This window comes from Crassostrea angulata, chromosome 6 (genome assembly GCF_025612915.1).
Source record: "Crassostrea angulata isolate pt1a10 chromosome 6, ASM2561291v2, whole genome shotgun sequence".
NCBI lineage: Eukaryota > Metazoa > Mollusca > Bivalvia > Ostreida > Ostreidae > Magallana > Magallana angulata.
In genome coordinates, this window is record NC_069116.1 from 13,956,504 (window position 1) to 13,976,694 (window position 20,191).

A 20,191-nucleotide genomic window follows, 5' to 3' on the forward strand; every position below is an offset into this window, starting at 1 on the left:
AGCATTTATTAAGGTCGCAGTTATCATGGGAAGTTACGTTGGGGTCATTTGGATAATCTGTCATACACGGGCTGAAAGAAGTATTTATCTTGGCCGGAATCGAGGAATTGTCATTGCTGTGTTTTAAGGCGTCTTCTGTTACAGTCATATCTTCACCTTTCCTCCCGTTTTATGACTTACAATTCAGGTTTACCATTGTGGACATGTTATGAAGTAAACGCTTGACTGACACCCTTTATTGGAAATTTTAATGCTAACAATTATGACAGAATTACAGCCAGCTCTGATCTTATTTGCTAAACATGCAGAAGTAATGGATCAATAGGAGACTACATATGCAAACTGAGCCCTATGAAGTGACAGAGCCCAGGAAAAGGTCTTTTAATAATAAGTCGACAGAAAGCCTTTAACTTGAATGTATATTGGTAGTCAGAGTTGAAATGAATTATTTTTATATGGAGATTATTTGCTGATTGAATTCCTGAAGAAAAGCTTTTGAGAAATGTTGGCAGTGACATGGCTCTTACCCCTTAAATCAGTGTCTTCTCTGATCAATTTATGTTTGTTTTGTAGTTTACGTCGGGCTTTTTAAAAACACTGACACTATACTTGTATGAATTTCTCTTTGTTTTCACAATCACCTTACAGTGGTTTTCAATTGTATACCTGAAACTTTCTACATCAGCAACTGTTCTGTTCTTTTCATTATTATTGATCCAATTGGCCCAAGTTTCTTGCAAAAAGTGAGAAAAGTAAGAGCTGGCAGCAGAAAGTTTGACAAGTCTTGGAGTAAGGGGCACAACTCTAGGTTGACAAAGTCTAACACAGAGAGGCACAGAATGCTCTAAAACTGTGTAAACAATCTCATAGTGAGGCATGAACTAACACAGGGCCGTCCCCACACACACTAGATAATCTTATTTACTGGGTGAGGGTTATCACAAGTATTTCAGTTGACAAGTCGTTTACAGGTAATACCGTTATCTTTGAGTACTGTTACCACTATCAAAAGTCTTAGCTTGGTTAGATTCTTGTTAAAATATCGGGGTTCTTCATACAAATCTATCCATCTTGTGTGGATTGGCTCTACTGCCAGATATACTATTCTGATTGGAAAGAGATTTGTTGTCAGTGTAAAATCAATCAATATCTCTTGCTTAAATCTATCCGGTTGTCTGGGTAGTGAGGTCCAGCTATTTCATTATTTCCTTATCTAAATCCTTGTCATTTCCCATACTGCAGAGACTTTGTGTGAGGAATTTAAAAGACTTGCACTAGTTCTGTCCACAACATGCATAGCTTTGTCATAGGCACACTGTGTGGGGTTGTGAAATCTGTTTGCGGGCAGGAGGTAACCTGTGAGATCCATTAGGTTTTCATCATTCAGAAGCATTCAGCAGGCTTGGATTCCTAGTTTATCTTAAGACTACCGCTGTTTAAAGCTTCAGTATCAAGTGATGTCACACCATAACATCAGAAACCTCTTTTATCAAGGCTTAAAATCTATATCTAATATTTTGTCATGTTATTTTATAAAGATATTCAACGAACACCCCAGCAGTATATCTGCCATTGGAAATGTCTTTCATTACCATTTTCATACGCTTGTATAATTTACATAAAATAGCATCATGCACAAAATAACTGTAATTGATATGAATTTATGCTCATTTATGTTTTAACCTTGTTTTTACATATGTTAAATGCATGTAGATTGTGTTTTTAGTGACAGTATAAAAAAATGGTACTGCATGCTATTAAGCATACCTAATGTTGTTTGTTCAAAATAAATCCGAGGAAAAATTTGAAAATAAATTTTAATTCTCTTTGAATAGATAATTTTACAAGTTTACTAGTTTTTAGTTACTAGGTAAAGTACTCTCAATTACCTATGACGCATTTAGTGCATGTGCAAATCACCTTTCAGTCTTTTTAAAAACATAAAGGTCTAAAAAAGACAGGGCTATTCAGACAAGGATTAAGTACCTCGTATTTTAATGTTAATTTTAATTTTAATGCCATTACCCTTCAGAAGAATGGCATTTCCATTCCTCTGACCAAAAAAATGCTTGCTTTGTTATCAGTATGACAAGAGTTATATATGTGTATATCTAATGGGAATACAATATGACAAGATTCTCTCTGTAGGACATTTATTTAACATCATGCGGCAAGTTATATGATATATGTCATAGCGAGTCGTCTTTATTAATTATAATATTACACCTACCTGTTAGGGGAATAATGCAAATAATTAATTGTAGTACTTAACTTATGACAAATTACCTACTTTCCTGTAGGGTTTATGAGCTAACAAAGGGAACAGCATCATAGTACTTTAGCATGATGTAGGGGGCTGAAATCATTGGGGAACATGAAAGTGCTATTAAAGTAATTCATCAGTTATTGTTTTTATGTAATTTATCAACAAACAGCTAATGTGATGTTTTTGTAATAAAATCAGGTAATGAGAAAGTAGTTAAACGGAAGATAATAATTGACAGACCTAAAAATCAATGTCTCTCTTTGTATGATCAAGCTACTCGTAAATACTGTTTGAGACATGAGCTGAATTTATACAGCGCGACATGGAAGCTCAATCCTAGCGAATCGAGTGTGCAGACAGCAAAGATGGCTTCAGCTTTCTGTGGCCTCTGTTATTAAACCATTATGGAGGGCTTCCTTTTGTGGAAGAGAGAAAAGACGGCAAATAAACGGATGATTATATGGGATCATCTATTTCTATCTGCAATCCACCCCACTGAAATTTATTGCTCCTCAATTCAAGAACGAGAAGTTATGAAGCCGGCCTGTCACTTTTCACTCCAGCCCTATAGTGTGCTGTGGTTTGGACTTAATTTGCGTGGAGTTGGAAAACGGAATTAACATAATCAATAAAACTTTCCTGTCTCAATTTGTTGTACATTCGGGGAAAATTACAAAAATGACATAGCCTCTTTGTGCTGGTTTCAGCCTGGTTGAGCTGTCTATCCAGATCCGTAGTGGATGTAATGATTAAGTTCTGCTGCACAGCAGCTTCCTTTACCTGTCAAGGGATACGCCACTTCTGCATGATGCAAGCACCTGCATGCATGCAGCACGTGCAGCTATTCTTATTCAAACAAACATATTGCACTATTGTAATGACCCCCAAAGGCTGGAACAAAAGTTGATTTAATTTTTGGGTAGTTTATTATGCACAAACTAAAAAATCAACAACAAATTTTCTCCATGAATATTGTCAACACCAGCTGTGTGGTTTTGTGTGTTCGTTAGAATCAAAATCCTCATCTGTTCCTTCATGCTTCATTGGACACTGTTTTCTAGTTGAACTGTATAATACAAATTAGAGAGGAGGAATGATGCACCAGAAATTGGGAGACATTTCCTGGGGCTTGTCTGAATAGAGGAAGGTGACAGTAGAGAGGTTAAGGGTTGGCGGTCCTGTCTAATTATAGACCTGTGGTAGCTGTAGGTGACTGTCATAGGGAAACAGGAAATAGGAAAGGGTGCCAACGCACATGTAGCTCATGAGATCCAACTCTTTCATTATTGCCTATATAGCCTGTGTTTTTGTTGTATTCTTACATCAGCAAGGTACTTTTAGATGATTTGAAATTGCATCAGATTTACACTTCAAAACCGGCAGGGAGGGTAACTCTTTGGTGGATAAGGGTTATCAGCCAATCAAGAGTTACTTCCTTTATTTTATTTTGAGATGAACTTTGCTCCCAACTCCTCCTTCATAAAGTCTGTGAAGATCAATGGATTTGATGCACAGACCTTTTGAAGATATTAAATTCTTTTCTTTTTTGATATTTTACCAATTATTTTTACCCCCCACTTATAAATTTTGCAAGACAATTGGATTGTAAAGGGAAAAATTTATTGAATGATTGTCTAGATGCTAAGAGGTTGTCTTCTGTTTTTCTCTTAAGGGATGGAAAAAATATTCAGGGGTTAAGTAATGAAACTTTAGGTTAGGCATGTATAGGTGTGTGATACTGTCCTTAAACTGCTGGAAAATAGATTTCTCATCATCAAGATACTCTTTTCAGATAACATTTATTTCATATAATGCAGAACAATATTGCCAGAACAATCTAATTCAAAATATTTATAAGCGTTCTCCTGTAATCAGACTTTGCCCTGAGAGCTAGGTGCTGGTGCATTCAGTGGAGACTTAGATTGTACGTCATTGTTGATCCTCTAAAGAAAAAAGATACTTTCTTATTTTATGCAATGTAATTCTAAATACTTTACACTCTCTAGTCGCTACTAAAATTATGTGTTTAATGAAATAGAAACAAATACCATGATTTATTGTAAAATGGCTAATATCACTTGTTTGTCAAATATGACAGCTCTCTCACAAGGCAAAAAAGAACAATGTTACATTAAAATCATATTTGATTAAAGATATATTACACCATGTACACACATGTGATCCTATTTGTGGTATGGGTGGGTAAAATCCACACAAACAGGCCTCCAATTATCCCTGCAACAATACAAATACTAACATAATATCTACACAAACAAATATTAACTTGATAAAAAGCTCAATAGCAATGATTGTGATCTTCAAAGTGTCTGTATAAATATCTTCACTTATTACTAATAAGATTAAAGACCATACAATCTTAGCGTCACCTCAAAGTAGTTGACAAAACGTTCCTCTGCATAGAGAAGTTAAATACAGGCTGTGCTGTAGAAAACTTGGTCTTTTATACACAGTTAATAGCTTTCCTTTCTCCTAGTCGGCTGAATGTTTAAACGGAGGCTCCGCTAGCACAAGGAGGCAGCCATATTGGATTTTGTGCTTGACGTCCACTTGGTGTGTGTTTTAGCTTGTTATACATTGTTTTGAGGCATTTAAATGTGCAACACTGATTGCAAATGTAAGTATTAATGAAGTTGTATGAATTTTCTGTAAGAATCTCATAGAATTGTTCTGTGACATACAGAAGTAACATGTAAAGCCTGAAATCCACAAAGAGGCTACATTACAAACACGAAGCAGACGAACTATGACTTGTGTTGTTAAGACTAGCCAGAATGATGTTAAATTTTTCTTACTGAGAATTGTATTCTAGTCATCTGTCATTTTGTGGCCAGGAGCACACAATGTAACACAATATGATCAGAGAAAAAAGGAATTTGACAGATCCATTAAATGTTTTATTGCATGTTTTTAAAGGTTCGCTTGTACAGGTATGATGAAGGAGCACTGTTAAGTGGGTGGTAGTGCTATCGGAGATGATTTCATTTTTGTTTTGTTTATTTGAGGATGAATTTTAATTACAAACTAATTGAAGGATATATTAACAGATTTTTCCTTTTTTGCTAGATTTTACATTGTCTAAAATATGACTCAATCTGTAATGGCATGTCCACAAAACTCATGCAAGAAAACTGGGAGAGTTCTAATGGCAATTGATGATAGAAACTTTATGATAGGAACTATATAGTGTGAATGTTTCCTGTATGTGGAAAGAGTATATGTTAATTAAGTGCAGAGTTATGTAGTGTTGATTATGTTGGGTTACTGGGTGATTATTGCGTTTAGTTGTTGACACATAATGTGACGGCCAATATGTCATGTATGAGCCTATTTATGTGAGAGTTTACGTATATTTGTTATGATTCGGTGACATTTTATCATCAGAGTATAACTCATTCCCATTTCTGAAATAAGCATTTCTGAATTCCATCAAAAACACATGCACTTAATTCTATGAATCTTTTGATTATTCCTGTTATACTACTGCATACAGAATTTTGGCCATTTCAACACAATAAACATTGGTTAATATTGCTACTTTATACACATAAAAAGGAACAAGTTACAATGTCTTCAGTACTTTATCTAAATACGAATAATTTTTTTTCTTGATTGGTTCTTCAATAAGACCATTAACTATACTAAAGATCTTTCACCCCGAAGTTGTCAGCCCCTTCTCTTTCATAAGGGTCTATTTTATTAGTGGCCGTCCTAATTAAACACTGATTAATAGGTGAAACAGTAGCAATTTGCCGGGTCATTAAAGTCAGCAGTATGCTCCTGATGATGAAGACAGAGCAGGTTATATGTCTGGAGATCTAGAACCCCCTCCTCCTATTGCCAAGGAATTCCTCCAGCGTCCATGTTGGGTAGATCGTTATCAAAGATTGTCTGCTCACTTCACTACCAAACTACCCTGGACATGTGGGGCACAATAAATCCAACACATGCAGTACTGATCTAGTGTACACAATGTAAAGGGGTGGGCATAAAAGGAAGACATTTATTTTGTTAGGAAATTGTTGAAATGATTGAGTATAATTGCAAGATTCAAATGGAAAGAAAACTGGCACACACAGTGTTTTGTATGATATTAAACTTTGTCTGAAGGAACTTTTTGTATCAGATGCACTTGAATGACCAGTTCATTTGAAACATATTACATTTAATTTCACTGAAAATCACCATTTCAAAAAGAAAACCCCCATAAAATGTAGAAAGGGTTTAAAAACTTGTAACATAACATTATCAAACATAACTGATTATCCTTTCTTTTTTGTCTCAATTTCCACAATTCTGCTGGGGCCATGCATATATGCATAAATGCCATGTACACAATAAAAATTTCATCTGTTTTGATTTTGATCAAAGATTAAAGTAAAGGTTTTCTGATTTCCTTTTATATCACAGACAATTTGGGAGAAAAGAGGAGGCAAGCTATGGCTTTCCATCAGTAACTATTGATTGCTGATGTCATGAAAGCCCTCTCAGTCATAAAATCTATCATAAAATGATGCTCCAAGTTTTTAATTTCATTTCTCCTTCTAATATTGTATATGCATAAAGATAACTTTCATATTTTTGCCCCAAATAATAGTTATTATGTTTTACAGAATGTAATATCTCGTGGGATTACAGCAAGACCACACATAGATTATTTTTACATTGATGCAAACACCCTTACATGTATTTATATACAGGCCAGTATGGTGTAAGCAGTGGTGCTGCACTTAAGCAGGTGTTAAGAGCATCAACCTGAATATTCTGGACAAATGTACATATAAATCAGATAAAAGCTATATAAATTATACGTAGATGTCCATGTCTGATTATAACAGGTGCCTGCTAAGCATTATTCCAGGGAGATGGGTGTCACATTATTTTCATTTATCAGTTGTGGTTCTTGTTTTATGGCCGCTAAACCAATGCTCTTTATGGACCGCTCTTCTTCCCCTATAAGACGTTTTGTGTCTTTTTACCCTATCAAATATTCTTTAGCTTGGACCACAGTATAAACCTTTATTCTTTTGGAAACCGTGCTTCAGGGAATGCTTTTGAACAGTATATGTGTTTTCATGCAGAATTGTTACTTTGCTTTATCCACAGATAGTTGGCAGAGAATGACAAGAGAGGCTAATTCGAGCCTTGGTTCTGTGGTCCTGTAGCTAATGATTAGAGTTTGTGTATTTTCAGGGAGAGCTGATTGAGTACTACTATTTCTGGAAGAAGACCCCAGCAGCTGCCAGCAATAGACCTCACCGACGTCACAGGCGGCCCCCGTACAAACGTAACACCCGGTCCACCCGACCACCATCCAGCGGGGGTAAGTACACCGTCACCGCTAGTACACAGTCGTCGATACGGAACAGGAAGTAGGGCCACACATTATTACGAGAGTTCTCCTTATCAGTAGATCCCCTTTCTCTATAAATAACAGGAAATGAATTCCCATCCCCACCCTGTCCTCTGTGACAGCATGTACATGAGAACTGAATATAATTATACTGGCTGGTTCTGTGAGATACTGTGGCCAATACAATCAAACCTCTTTATATTGAACATGGTGGGACCAAGCAAATAATGGGATTATCCTATGATTCAAGATGTTCAGGGTCAAATACATAAGAATCTGTGGCTCGAACTTCCATTCCACTTAGATTTTGATTGTATTCTAACAGTAACATTTAGATATTTTTAGAATTTTTTAGCATCTAGAAAAAAATATTGCAGTGTAATTTTTGGATAAAGTTTTAATTATGATTTCAAGCAGAAAAAAAACCCAGGATTTTATAAGCATACCGGACGAAATGGAAAAGCTTAAAACTATTGCCACAGTGAATGTTGTAAAGTAATGGTATTGGGGAAAAAAAAGGGATTACACAGGGCGGGATTTATATTTAAAATCAAATAACACAAATGCAATTGCTTTTAAAAAAAATGACTATCTGTAAGAATAAGCCCTATTATATGAAATGAATTCAGTAAAGTACTGGTATCTCACTTACAAACACAAGCACAGGATGGAGAAATGAGTGCATAGTTTTTAGAAGTAACTTTGAAAGTGGTCTTTTTGAAGTACAAGTACTAGAGATTTTGATACTCATCATTTTACACACTGTGCCATTAATATCGCCTAACATTTTTCACAAGAGCCACAGTACTTTGTAAATTCATAACCACTTTCTAGAGGAGGAAGATCTGACTTTAATGTAGAAATACCCCACAGGAAGAGCCTGAGCTCTTGTGAATTATGCATGTCAGGTCCTGGTGATACTATGGGATTCTCAGTGGGATTTTTCTTTTTTCCATCCTCAATTATAATACAAGTTTTGAACATATTGTTTAATGTTGAAATGTAACAACAGATGTGTTGCGTGTTGTGGAAATACTGTATTATGCAGCTGTTTCACATGGAATCCTGTGTTATTGCTAAAGATAAGGTTTAAAAGCAACTGATGCAATGCATGATGGGTATAAGGTCTCGCGCCAAAGCCCTAGGTACAAGCCCACAAGAGCATAAATGTCTAGTGACGGCTCAAAGGTTTTTGTGAGACAGAAACTTTACCTGCTTACAGAGGGATTGCTTTGTAATCAAGATATCCAATTTCTTTCATTGTATACAAATATGGATATAAATCTGTACAAGTGCAGTGTGGAATAACACCCTATGAAACTAGATCCCTCCTTGACAAGGAGAGGGTTGCTTCAGATATTAATGATCACATACCCCCACAAATTCAAAAAAAAAAATTGTTTTTTATTTTCTGTTAAATAAGAAGATTTTGACAAGAGGATGATATGGCTATTCAGCTTAATTTCAAGGCAAGATACATTATCATATTCCTAGTATAATCCCAGTGCTGTCCTCTCACCATTGTTCAAACTCTGATGATAACTCTGCCAAAGCACGCAGTATGCGGCGCTGGGTGAAATAATTGAATTCTTTTTTGTACTCTGCGTTGAAAGTTGTTAGTCTGTGTGATATGTGCATCAAAGTAAGCTATGTGGTAATTCATTACGGTATTGATTTGCTGGTGTATCACATAACAGCTCCTCTCAAAGCTGCTGCATTTATTAAGCAATGCTACACCAATCAGACGAAACACCTAATGCATCATAATTATCGCGATATCTTTACTGATGTGCGAGGTAAAAAGCCCAATCTTCAGAACAACCCCCTGTTTTTGATGCCTTCCTTTCTGCTAGTGCCGCTGGTAAATTGGCGCAAAGGGTAATTTCTGATATTCCAGTAAATGCTGTATTGATCAAAGGATACTTTATAATTTGTTGTAAGTGTATTGTTTTAATAATTTATATATCTGGCGTACTTAGGGAATAAAATTGCCAACATCTATCACGTATCAAAATGCCTATTTCACGTCTTGTCCATTGGATCTAAGAAAGATCTGCTATCACAGTTGTCTGTAGAGATCTCTGAGGGCTATGTGAAAAGAGCAGCTGAATTATACAGTGAACAAACCTGAAAAACAGCAGAGCTGTATAAAAATGGCTTTTTCTGAAGGCCTCTTAATTTATTCTCTCTAGTCCATAGAATAAGTAAATAGTTAATTAATTGAAGAGCTAAACAAGAATGAACTCATTTTATGAGTGAAACATTTAACACTTTCAAGTTTTCGATGCATGTTAATTTTGAGACATTTTGTGTTTTGTAGTGGAGCAGAGTTCAGCCAGTGAGTGCTCGGATGATTCGGATGACAGTGGAGGAAGTCGAGACCTGGCCAGATACACATGTAGACACTGCCTAACTACAGGTAAAAAATAAGTACATAAGTATCTCATGAAGTCAGTCTTGATGGCTGTACTTACAAATGTGCTTGCATACAGGGTTTTATTTTTGTAGCTATATAGAAAGATGATGGAGCTAGTTTATGAAGTACAAATTGAATAATTTAATCAAAGAGTTGCCCAAAAACGCTATTCAAAAGAAGATAGGAGTAGGTGTGTGGTGTTTTCTATTGTTAGTCTATGTATTATGTAGGACAGTGCACCTAGGGTTTCTAACAGATATTTATATCATAACAGGTGCACACTGTTAGTTGTTTTGCCAGCATGCCCACAATGTAAATTGATCTTTGGCTCATAAATAGGAGATACTAAACATGAAATAGTTTGTAAGGTCACTCTAACTATGTTTGTCCCAGTAGGGAAACATCTCCCTCAATGTGCAGGTGTGATTCCGAATGTGGTCTCTCTCTGGTAACATCTCATTTTACACAGGAGAAAAACTCCCATCATTTTCCATACCTACGTGGAAGAAAACAAAGGCAGAAATCAAAACCAGCTTAACGCTGGAATCACTGTCAGAAATGTGCCCTTGTATGTTAGAACAGGTGTGCAGGTCCACCATTAGAATCCCAAATCAATAGAATACCTCCAGGTATGCAACAAAAGGGATTTACCCTCCCCAGCTCAGAATGACCTGTGGGATATGTGTTTTCGAGATGAGTGATGAATGAAATGCCAGGGGTTACATTCAAATACTGGGACAGGTAGCCGGGAGAGCCATCGCAAACAAGGGGATGACTGTTGAGGCTGTTTACATTTCATGCTTTTAATATAATTTTTCATTTCCTGGGGACACACCATCCCAAGTAAAGAACCACTGGATTTCTGTCTGAATGTCATTTTTCCTCCGTGGGGTTCGTAAACACACCGGTTAGAACCCTTCTACACCCCGCTCTTTAGTGGTTGGAGTGCATGCTGGGATAGTGTTATTTTTACACTTAATCTGTCAGTTGTCAGCAAATTCACGGAGGTGGAACTGATTGAAGCTTTGTCGCACCTCAAGCGAAAACTAACTGATTACACACATGAAGGAAATTGATAACAGACAGTTTTTACTAGGAATTTAAACTCTTAACTTGGTATTAATGATTTTGAGCTGACTGATAGCATGGGCTTAGATAGAGAACAGATCAAATGAAGTAGTCTTTATTGCACAGAAATTACCATCACAAAAGCATCTTGTGATGTTGGTGTGCCTTGTTTTATGTGATCCACGAGGTGCAAGGCCTATAAAGAGTTAGTGTAGCAGAGATGGAGGTATTAAAGACAGTTGATGTTGACTTTTATTTCTGCTTTGCCTTTCCCCATGTGTGTGGTAGACTGTTGCAAGATTTTCTGCACATTAATGTTGGCATATCAATTCTTATGGATTCTGCTAGTATTAAGGTAAATAAACCTCTAATGATACCCTGGATCAGCTATCAATTTCCATGATGGTTTGACTTCAGAGAAGCGTTAATAAAACTATATCTCTCTCTCCTCTTTTTCATTTAAATAGATATGATATTTATGATCGTTTTCTGCACAGGAATGCATTTTTGGCGTAAAAGCTTTTGAAGCATATGTCAAGAGCTATCAATGGATTTTTTATTTAATGTTAAAAAAGATTTGTTGTGCAGTTTCTGTAGGACAAGGGTTGTTGTGATTTCAGATTCCAAAGATTGGCACCATGCTGGAAAAGACAAAAGCCTCCGCTGCACCCAGTGTCGCCTTTATTACAAGCGGCACGGAGAAGAGCGCCCCCTAGACAGCCCAGAAGATCCACCCTTCCTCTTTAAGCCTGTCAAAGAGGACCCGGATGCTTTGGGAGGTCGTCACAATATGCGAACACGGCAATCAAGAGAAACAGTAAGCACAGTTCCTTTAGATTTGATTGACTTCTGTTGTTTATATCAAAACTTTGAGGTTAATTGGGATTTTTATGTACAGATTTAGTTCAGATTAAGATGCATGTATATTAACATGTATATTATTTTTGTTTCCTTTGTTTCTCCTCGTATTGCTTTGGCTACATAAGCTCTTTAACTTTCTACCACTCTGAACCATTTTCAATGATCCTCAAGGTCATGCAGTGTTAATGACCTATAAAGTTCAAGGTCATTCAACAATGTTAATGTGATCATAATGGATGGATTGATTAATACTTGTTGTTATTTGTAAATTCAAGGATTCAATCTGATTGAAAGGCGTAATCTTACTCACATTTATTTTTTGGTCAGATTTTTATGTTCCAAGATAAACTTGAAAGAAAAAACTCAGTTTGGATGTCAAAACTAAAATATATTAAAGTTTATCTTCATTTTGATTTTGTATATTTTGGAATCTTTCTCCAGGTTTTTTTTAAGCATAGCATGATAAATGAATCTGGTCAAAAAATCATCAAAGGATGATTCTGTGGTGAAAATACATTTTTAGTAAAGATATCACAGAGATTTTTAACTTTTGAATGAGTATTGCATGAATTGAATATTATCACATTTTCTCTTTGCTATGTTCTGGTATAAGAGAAGTGTCAGTGCTCTTGGCTGTCTAATAGACAAATTTTTCTCAATTCTGAAAAAAAAATACACACGAGGATACTGAAAAATTGATTTCATCTCCAGGGAAAGAATAAAAAGAAAGAAGTCAATGGTATAGATACCGAAGATAATCAGAAGAGTGGAAATCCCAAATCTCCAAGTAGCAACAGTAGCTGTAGTACCAGCAGCTCCGACAAAGACTCCAAGCGTGACATAAAGGTCAGGGTCAGACGGCCATCTCCAATAAAATAACTTTATTCATATTTTTTTTGGCAACAATAATATTGTTCATAACATAATCCACACATTCAGATCACCCACAATATAAATGTTAAAATGATTTCATATCCTTATGCATGTATGGACTTCGAATTCATAGAAAGAGGAACCCAAAGCTAAAGGGAAAAAGAGACAGGCAAATTCTGACAGTGACGATAAGTCTATAAAGAAGAAGAGGGCTGAGGACCGTTCAGACTCAGACTCGATCTCAGACAGCAGCAGTAGTCTGGAGGAGCTCAGTAATGAAGGCGAGGCTGACAACAATCAGGCAAGTCAAACACCTTAATTAGATTAGATACAGGTACAAACACCTGCCCAGGTAGTCATTTCATACCAAGGTCAGGTCAGAGTGCTATTAGTTTACAGAGAGGAAGAAAAAAAGAATGGAGAGGAAGAAATTGTTTGAAAGAGTGAAAATCTTCATTAGATTTGATTGAATTAATAATTAACTAGAATAATCATAACAGTGAAGATTTGTATCGAACAGATCTGTGTGACGTAACTAATGGTAGACTTCACTTTTGTAGGATGATCTGAGTTCCTCGTCCCCACCCAGCACACCTCGGTCTGAGGATACTGAAGTGAAAGCCAGTCAGTCCAACAAGTCTTCATCTGGAAGTTATAATGACAGTGTACAATCCAGGGCAGCAATAGTCCACCCTGAACCTGTGATTCCTCCCTCCTCTAGTCCTAAACCCTCATCCCCCAAATCTCTCTCCTCCACCCCTCCTATCACCCAGCACCTCACCAAAACCAAAACTCCACTCTCACTGCCATTGAGACCTTTCTGTTCCCATCCAGACCCCATTCGTGTGAGTTCCAACTCTTTCTCCCACTCAGTATTTACGTCAGTGAATTCCTTGTCATCTTCAGACAGTCCAGTCTCACTTTCAACGGCCACATCAGTTACATCATCTTCATCAGCCATTTGCCCGGAACCCACCCTGCATTCACCTAAAATTGGCAATAATAAGCAGGAGTCATTCAATCAACCCGGCCTACATAAACCAGTATTTGGGGCAACTCAGGAGTCCAAAACTTCATTATCTGTCCCGGATTTAAAGTTTTCTTCAAACTCCAGTTTCACCCCTGTGTCGAGGTCTCCGTACGTGGAGCAGCAGACAACCCTGGCGTCTACTTCAGTGACCCCTGTGTATCAAAATGCCATCAGCTCCTCAGGTGTGAGGGACCTAACTACAATCAAGAAGGAGAGAATCACACCTCCACCACTGGAGAGCTATACAAGCACTAGCTTCAAAACCAAAGACTTGATTGAGACAGACAATCGCAAAACAACAGAAAGCATTCACTTTGATCTCAACAATGTGAAAACAGAATCTTCCCTGGATTTATCTATAGGGTCAAAACAGTTCCCCTCTATGCTGGAGCTCTCTGGACAGAACAAGTCCTCAGAGAGGCAGAGGACTGAGGAAGCGGGAACAACCCACCCTGAGGTGAAGGTGGAGAAATTCCCAGAAATTGACATGGAGGAGGAGGATAGTGATCGGGAGGGAGGTGTTGTGACACGCGACCCCACCCCTGAACCACCTCCTGTACCGTGTAATGTGGAAGTTCATTGTGGCAGCAAGGAAGCAAAATACCGGTAATCACTGATAATTTGAATTAGATTTATATGCATTGGACATCCATTTTGTTTGCCTTTATAAAAATGAAAAAAAAAAACATCTATGATGGCACATGGTAAGAATATTAATGTTAATTTATGTAAAATTTGTCTTAAAGGTACTGCTGTGATGCTTTTTTTTTTCAACTTTTTAAACAAATTTTAGAGATATTAGATATCGATTCGATACTATGCATACTTCCACCATTCAAAACATGAAATCCAAGTAGATTTATGATATAGTAACTTGTTCCATCTTATTTTGCATGTGATATTCTGTATTAATAATTAAAACATATTTTATGATTAAATAAAGGACAAAAAGTAACTTTAAACATATATTTCACGTATATTGAAGCATATATCTCAATTTCTTTTTTTAGGTTAATCAAAGTGTTTGACAGAGGTTCAAATATCTGTTCTCGGTGTGATATTGTACTGAAGGGTTTACCCGAATCAAAACTGACTCCAAAACCACGGACCAGTGGGTCAGTGTCATCCAGCCACCCCCCTCCCCAGCATACACCAGTCAAAGTGGAGGATAAGGTAATGTTTCCTGTACAGCCATGCAAGCATTACTGATTTTTCTCACTGACAAGAAGCATTTTTGTTGTCGACATGTTGATGTGAAAAAATAAATAATAGATAACACAAACATTCAGCTAGAATCTAGATAAATGATGTGTGTGTTATTTGTTTATTTTATTTAGAAAAAACCAGAGACTCCACCCCCCAACTCTACAGCTGATGCACAGATAACCAGTAGTCTAAGCAATGTCCCTCATCACTATGACAGACAGACGCCCCGCTCCTATCCAGACACGCCTGCTCTCAGGCAGCTCAGCGAATACGCCAAGAAACCCACCATCAGTAGTATGGGTAAGTACATGTATGCTCATCAAAAAGGTGGACGTGTATTAAGCATCAAATTCATTATGTGAAATTGTGAAATATGTGTGCAAGTTGCAAACATGTGGCCTCAGGCTTATGATTCATATATTGCTGTTCAGGTGGTGACCACTCCCCCATGTCTCACCCTGGGCCCTATGGACCTTACCATCCACCAGGAATGGACCACCTCCTGAACTACAGGATACCCATGTACCCTCCGGGCTCCAGGGAAAGGTTTGTAACACAACAGTAACACAATAGGGGTGCTACACAATGTTAACTAGATGCTACACAATGGTATCTCAATGTTACATAATGTTAATTCGACGCTACACAATGTTAACTTGATGCTACATAATGTAAACTCAATGCTACATAATATGAACTCAATGATACAGAATGTTAACTCAATGATACAGAATGTTAACTTGATGCTACACAGTGTTATCTTGATGCTACACAATGTTAACTCAATGATACAGAATGTTAACTCAATGATACAGAATGTTAACTTGATGCTGCAGAATGTAAGTTTAGTGGTATTTTTTTTGCAGACTTGAGCTAGAACTTGAAAGAGATAAACGGGAGAGAGATGCCAGGGAGAGGGAAATCAGGGAAAGAGAGATCCGAGACATGGAAATGAGGGAGAAAATGGAAATGAAAGCACCTGGTAAGCTTTTATTGTGAACTGAAGGATGGTGTTATAAATCATGAAACTTTTGTGAATATTTACTGAAGTCTTCAACTGAATCAGAAAACACCATATATGCAAGAAGATATGGTTTGCATTTGATATAATGGATGAGAATTTTACCCAATGAATTGACAGGATTGGAGCGTTTACTTCCACCCCATGGACCAAACCCTATGGATCCTCAGTGGTTAGAATTCCAGAGGCGGTATGGCAATCTCCCCCCAGGGGCTCTTGGTCACCATGGCGGTCCATCAGGGTCCCACATCCCAGGGGTTTACCCTCCAAGCAGCATTGCCAGTGACTTGATGCAGAGGGAAAGAGAAAGGCTCGAGAGATTGGGTAATGAGAAAAGAATTTCAAAAAGAACTGTTTAAGATACCAGATTTTTAAAATTCTTAATTTTGTTGGAAATGAATAAGTTGTCTTATATTCAAATAATTTTTTTTTTTCAATATATTGATACATCAAGAACTCGAATAAAACTCCTTATTGATATCAGTCAGCCACATGTATACGCTTTGATTGTTTGGATTGCTGTTGTCATGCCATTGCTATGTTGAATTTAGGAGTACCCCCAGGCCCTCATTTTCCATCCGAACTTTTCCATCACGGATCTGCAGCCGTGGCAGAGCGCTTATCTGCCGAGCGTCTCCATGCAGAGAGAATGGCTCTGTCAGCTGACCCACTGGTCAGGCTACAGATGGCCAGCCTCGGACTCCCAACCCCACCGGTGGGGGGCATGAACCCAGGGGCCCACACTCACACACACTCGCATTCACACACTCATCTACACCTCCACCCTGGAGAGACCAACGCTGGAGTTCCGCCTCCACCCCCTTCACCTTTCCATCCTCTCGGGGGACCCCCTCACTCCCTTCTGAATCCTTTTGGTCCAGGTAAGAAGAGTGAGAAATTCATTTCTATTGATGTAAACCATTTCCATTGCAGATATTCTGCGTAGTGATCAAATGACTGGAAGAATGATATACCAAATTTGTACGCAACGTCTCACTAATGAACAAATCTACATGCAGAGGGTTACAAATGAGTGTATCCTCCGCTCCAAACATGAATGGGGGGCAGGAGGAGTTATCGACCCTGCTGCCTCACAATTGGTTTATCAGTTTAATAGTAAGTTTTCATTTGAAACAAAAAAAAAAAAATTTCAAAAATCAGTGCTCGAAGAAATTGATCAAAAAGACATACATTTAATGAGCCTAAGAAATTTGTAATGATTATTTGCTTGTTGCTTTTATATTCTGTGTTGGTAGGAATAATATGCTTCTTTAGATTGTGTCAACAAAATTCTAGCCTTTAAAACAAATCATTATTGTGTTTTTCAGGTAGCATTTGTAAATCTTGATCTAGAACTTGACTTTAAATAGGTTCTAGACTTCTAGCACTGAAGTTTGAGTTACTTGTTGTCTCTAGTCTATTTGCTTCATCTGTAGTTGTGAATTTGTTGCTTTTAGAGAATTAATGTATGCAGTTGATAAATGGCTCATTAAATGTATTTCAAATCAAAAAAAAAAAAAAGAAAAGAAAGGGGTGGAGAAACCTGTTCTTTGATTTGCCAGAAAAGTTGCTGTACAAATTTTGGAATACAATTCTTGCCATCTGATTGTGTTTTATTCATAGACTTTTTGTTAGATGATCAGAATGTCATTTAATATTAGAGCCTTTAAATGTTTATTTTTACAAATGTATTTGCTATTTTAGATATTAATGTATTTAGTCTTTGAGTGACTTTAGTGATGAAAAATGATAAAATGTATCATGAATGAGATTACTCAAAACACAAAACATTCTGTTACTGCTGTTCAAACAGTATTCAATAGGTCTTAAATACTATCCAATAATAAATACTCAGTGATATTCCTAAAAGTAAATATACAAGCTTTTATTAAAAAAAAAAAAAAATTGTCGAGACTTGCAAATGTATATCAGATATGAGAAATCAGGTATCGGAAGCGCCTGATCATACATGCTTTCAGTAGATTTGACAATGGCTTCTTAATTTCTCAGGAGCTGACCCCTTGGCAGTCAGTGCTGCTTCAGGCACACCATCACACCTACCCTCTCTCCCCCCGGGTCTCCCCCCTCATGCCGGGCTCTTGTCCCGCGAACAGGAGATGTTACAGAATGAGTTCTATAGGAGAGCCTACGCAGATCCTGGGCTGGCCCATCAAGTGAGTTTAATCAATTTTCAGGAATTTTTTTGCGGATTTTATTTTATGGATAAATTTTTGCAACAGTTATTCTACTTTGTTGAGCCAATTTGAGATTGATGTGCTTGTATTATCTGTTGCAGCTCTCTGCTCAGGCTGCACAACATGAAGCCATTCAGAGACAGCTAGCAATGGAGAGGGAGAGGTTCGGACACATGCCCCCACACTGAGGGGAGGGTCCGAGACATCCCTACCCCCACACTAAGGGGGACAGAAAAATCACAGAATAAAACCTGTAGTTATGTGACATTCAAGTCTGTGCTACGTTAATAATCCCAAGGAAGGATGTAAAAGATCAGAAACACTCGAGGGAGGAAGTGCTGGCTAATTTTATCAAACCTAGTGTCGAACACTTTGTTTTTATGCTAGAATATCTTTTACTTTTATATCTTATGGGTTCTGTGTACATATTGTGATACAAGGATCTCAAAAACATTTCAAACCAGGTTTGACAGACCATGGTTTACTAGTGGAAGAGTCCAGTATTTGCAATCTAAGGTGTTTTTTCTCAGTGAAGGCAGCTGAATAAGGATTCAAAAATACACAATCAGCAAACATTTTCCTATGTCTGACATGTTACCCAAGAACATTACAGTTGCTTTTTGCTGTAAAAAAAAAGGTTTGCCATCGATTGTCAAGTTGTGAGTAAGATTGACTTGAAGCATTCCGATGAAAAGTGCTAAATTATTGACTATGGAAATCCGCATTGTATGTATATATATGTATATGTACGTTTGTGATATACGAACCTTTTGAGTCCTTTTGATTGCAATGTTTTATATTTTAACTCCTTCTAGTTAGTGTGTGGGCACACTCACGGACCTGGGAAGGACACTGTTGCTGTCCGTAGATTCAGAATCCACAACAGCAAATTATTTCATACAGCTGTAAATGGATGAGATTATCAATACTTATTAAAACCATTAATATAATTTCATTTAAAAAAAAAAAACAAACCCCAAATATGAAAAATGGCAAATGAATTCTGGAATGTTAAATTTGTATTGACAGTGTTATAAGTTTTTAGGAATTATATTGTGTGAAATACTGAGATAGACTTGCACATGAACGTTTCTTTGTGAAACATCACATTATTTTAATGGCAATAATTTATCATACAAACATGTGGCTGTAGCATGAGTTAACATGGAAATCACTGGTCTTGTGAAGTAGTGCTGAATATACTAAAGAATCCATACAATTTTATGTCATATTTTGTAAAACTTGTATCTTGTGTGTGTGTGTGTGTCATAAATATATTATTATATACAAAGTATCAAAATGAAAGTTGAAAAAACAATAAAATTAGATATTCCTCTGATTGAGGATATAATATTTATACAGAGTAGTGTTTTTTTTTATACCATGTAAATAAGTTTCCATTGGCAGACAGAACCACACAAAGAAGCATTTAAACAATAGGTACTCACAATTAAAGAAAACAAGCTGGATAACAGTTAATAAAGCTTTTGAATAGATTTTGAAAGGTAATAAGATACATTTCTCTGCACATATGCCTTTTGCAAAGCACCATCTACTTATGATAATGTGTACATCAGTCATGTTCCTAATGACAAGTAAACGATTTATTCAATGCTGGGAAATCTATGTGCACCTACATTTTCAGTTGGACAGGTCATTGGAATAAATTTAAAGACAGTATCAAATTCATTCATTAAAATTTGGAACTTAAGGTGGAATAACACACCTGAAAAAAGTCACTCAAATGAACAGAACATTATTTGATAATAAAAGATAAAATGATAAATAAACTGTACATATGTCAAATAAGCGAAAAATTTGCAGTTTGGGGATAAAAAATGAATATCTAAAATAATTATTTCAGTAACAACAAAAGCCCCTGCA

At 36.8% G+C, this 20,191-nt stretch overlaps 1 protein-coding gene across 7 annotated transcripts in view; it reads left to right on the plus strand.

Annotated features, from left to right (window-relative positions):
* The window catches only part of LOC128189706 (arginine-glutamic acid dipeptide repeats protein-like), a 67,478-nt gene extending 47,816 nt beyond the window's left edge, over positions 1-19,662 (plus strand). For 6 of the 7 annotated variants that reach the window (XM_052861422.1, XM_052861423.1, XM_052861427.1 and 3 more), the window contains 14 exons: positions 7,478-7,607; positions 9,958-10,056; positions 11,742-11,938; positions 12,694-12,828; positions 12,989-13,156; positions 13,416-14,491; positions 14,896-15,058; positions 15,223-15,391; positions 15,523-15,637; positions 15,958-16,073; positions 16,233-16,436; positions 16,664-16,993; positions 18,123-18,286; positions 18,409-19,662. In XM_052861422.1, coding sequence (XP_052717382.1) covers positions 7,478-7,607; positions 9,958-10,056; positions 11,742-11,938; positions 12,694-12,828; positions 12,989-13,156; positions 13,416-14,491; positions 14,896-15,058; positions 15,223-15,391; positions 15,523-15,637; positions 15,958-16,073; positions 16,233-16,436; positions 16,664-16,993; positions 18,123-18,286; positions 18,409-18,495 — 3,153 coding nt within the window. In that variant the 3' untranslated portion in view covers positions 18,496-19,662. Of the gene's footprint in view, positions 1-7,477; positions 7,608-9,957; positions 10,057-11,741; positions 11,939-12,693; positions 12,829-12,988; positions 13,157-13,415; positions 14,492-14,895; positions 15,059-15,222; positions 15,392-15,522; positions 15,638-15,957; positions 16,074-16,232; positions 16,437-16,663; positions 16,994-17,045; positions 17,229-18,122; positions 18,287-18,408 lie in introns of all 7 variants that reach the window. The other variant, XM_052861424.1, reaches the window with a different exon arrangement.
* Positions 19,663-20,191: the final 529 nt, after the last annotated feature.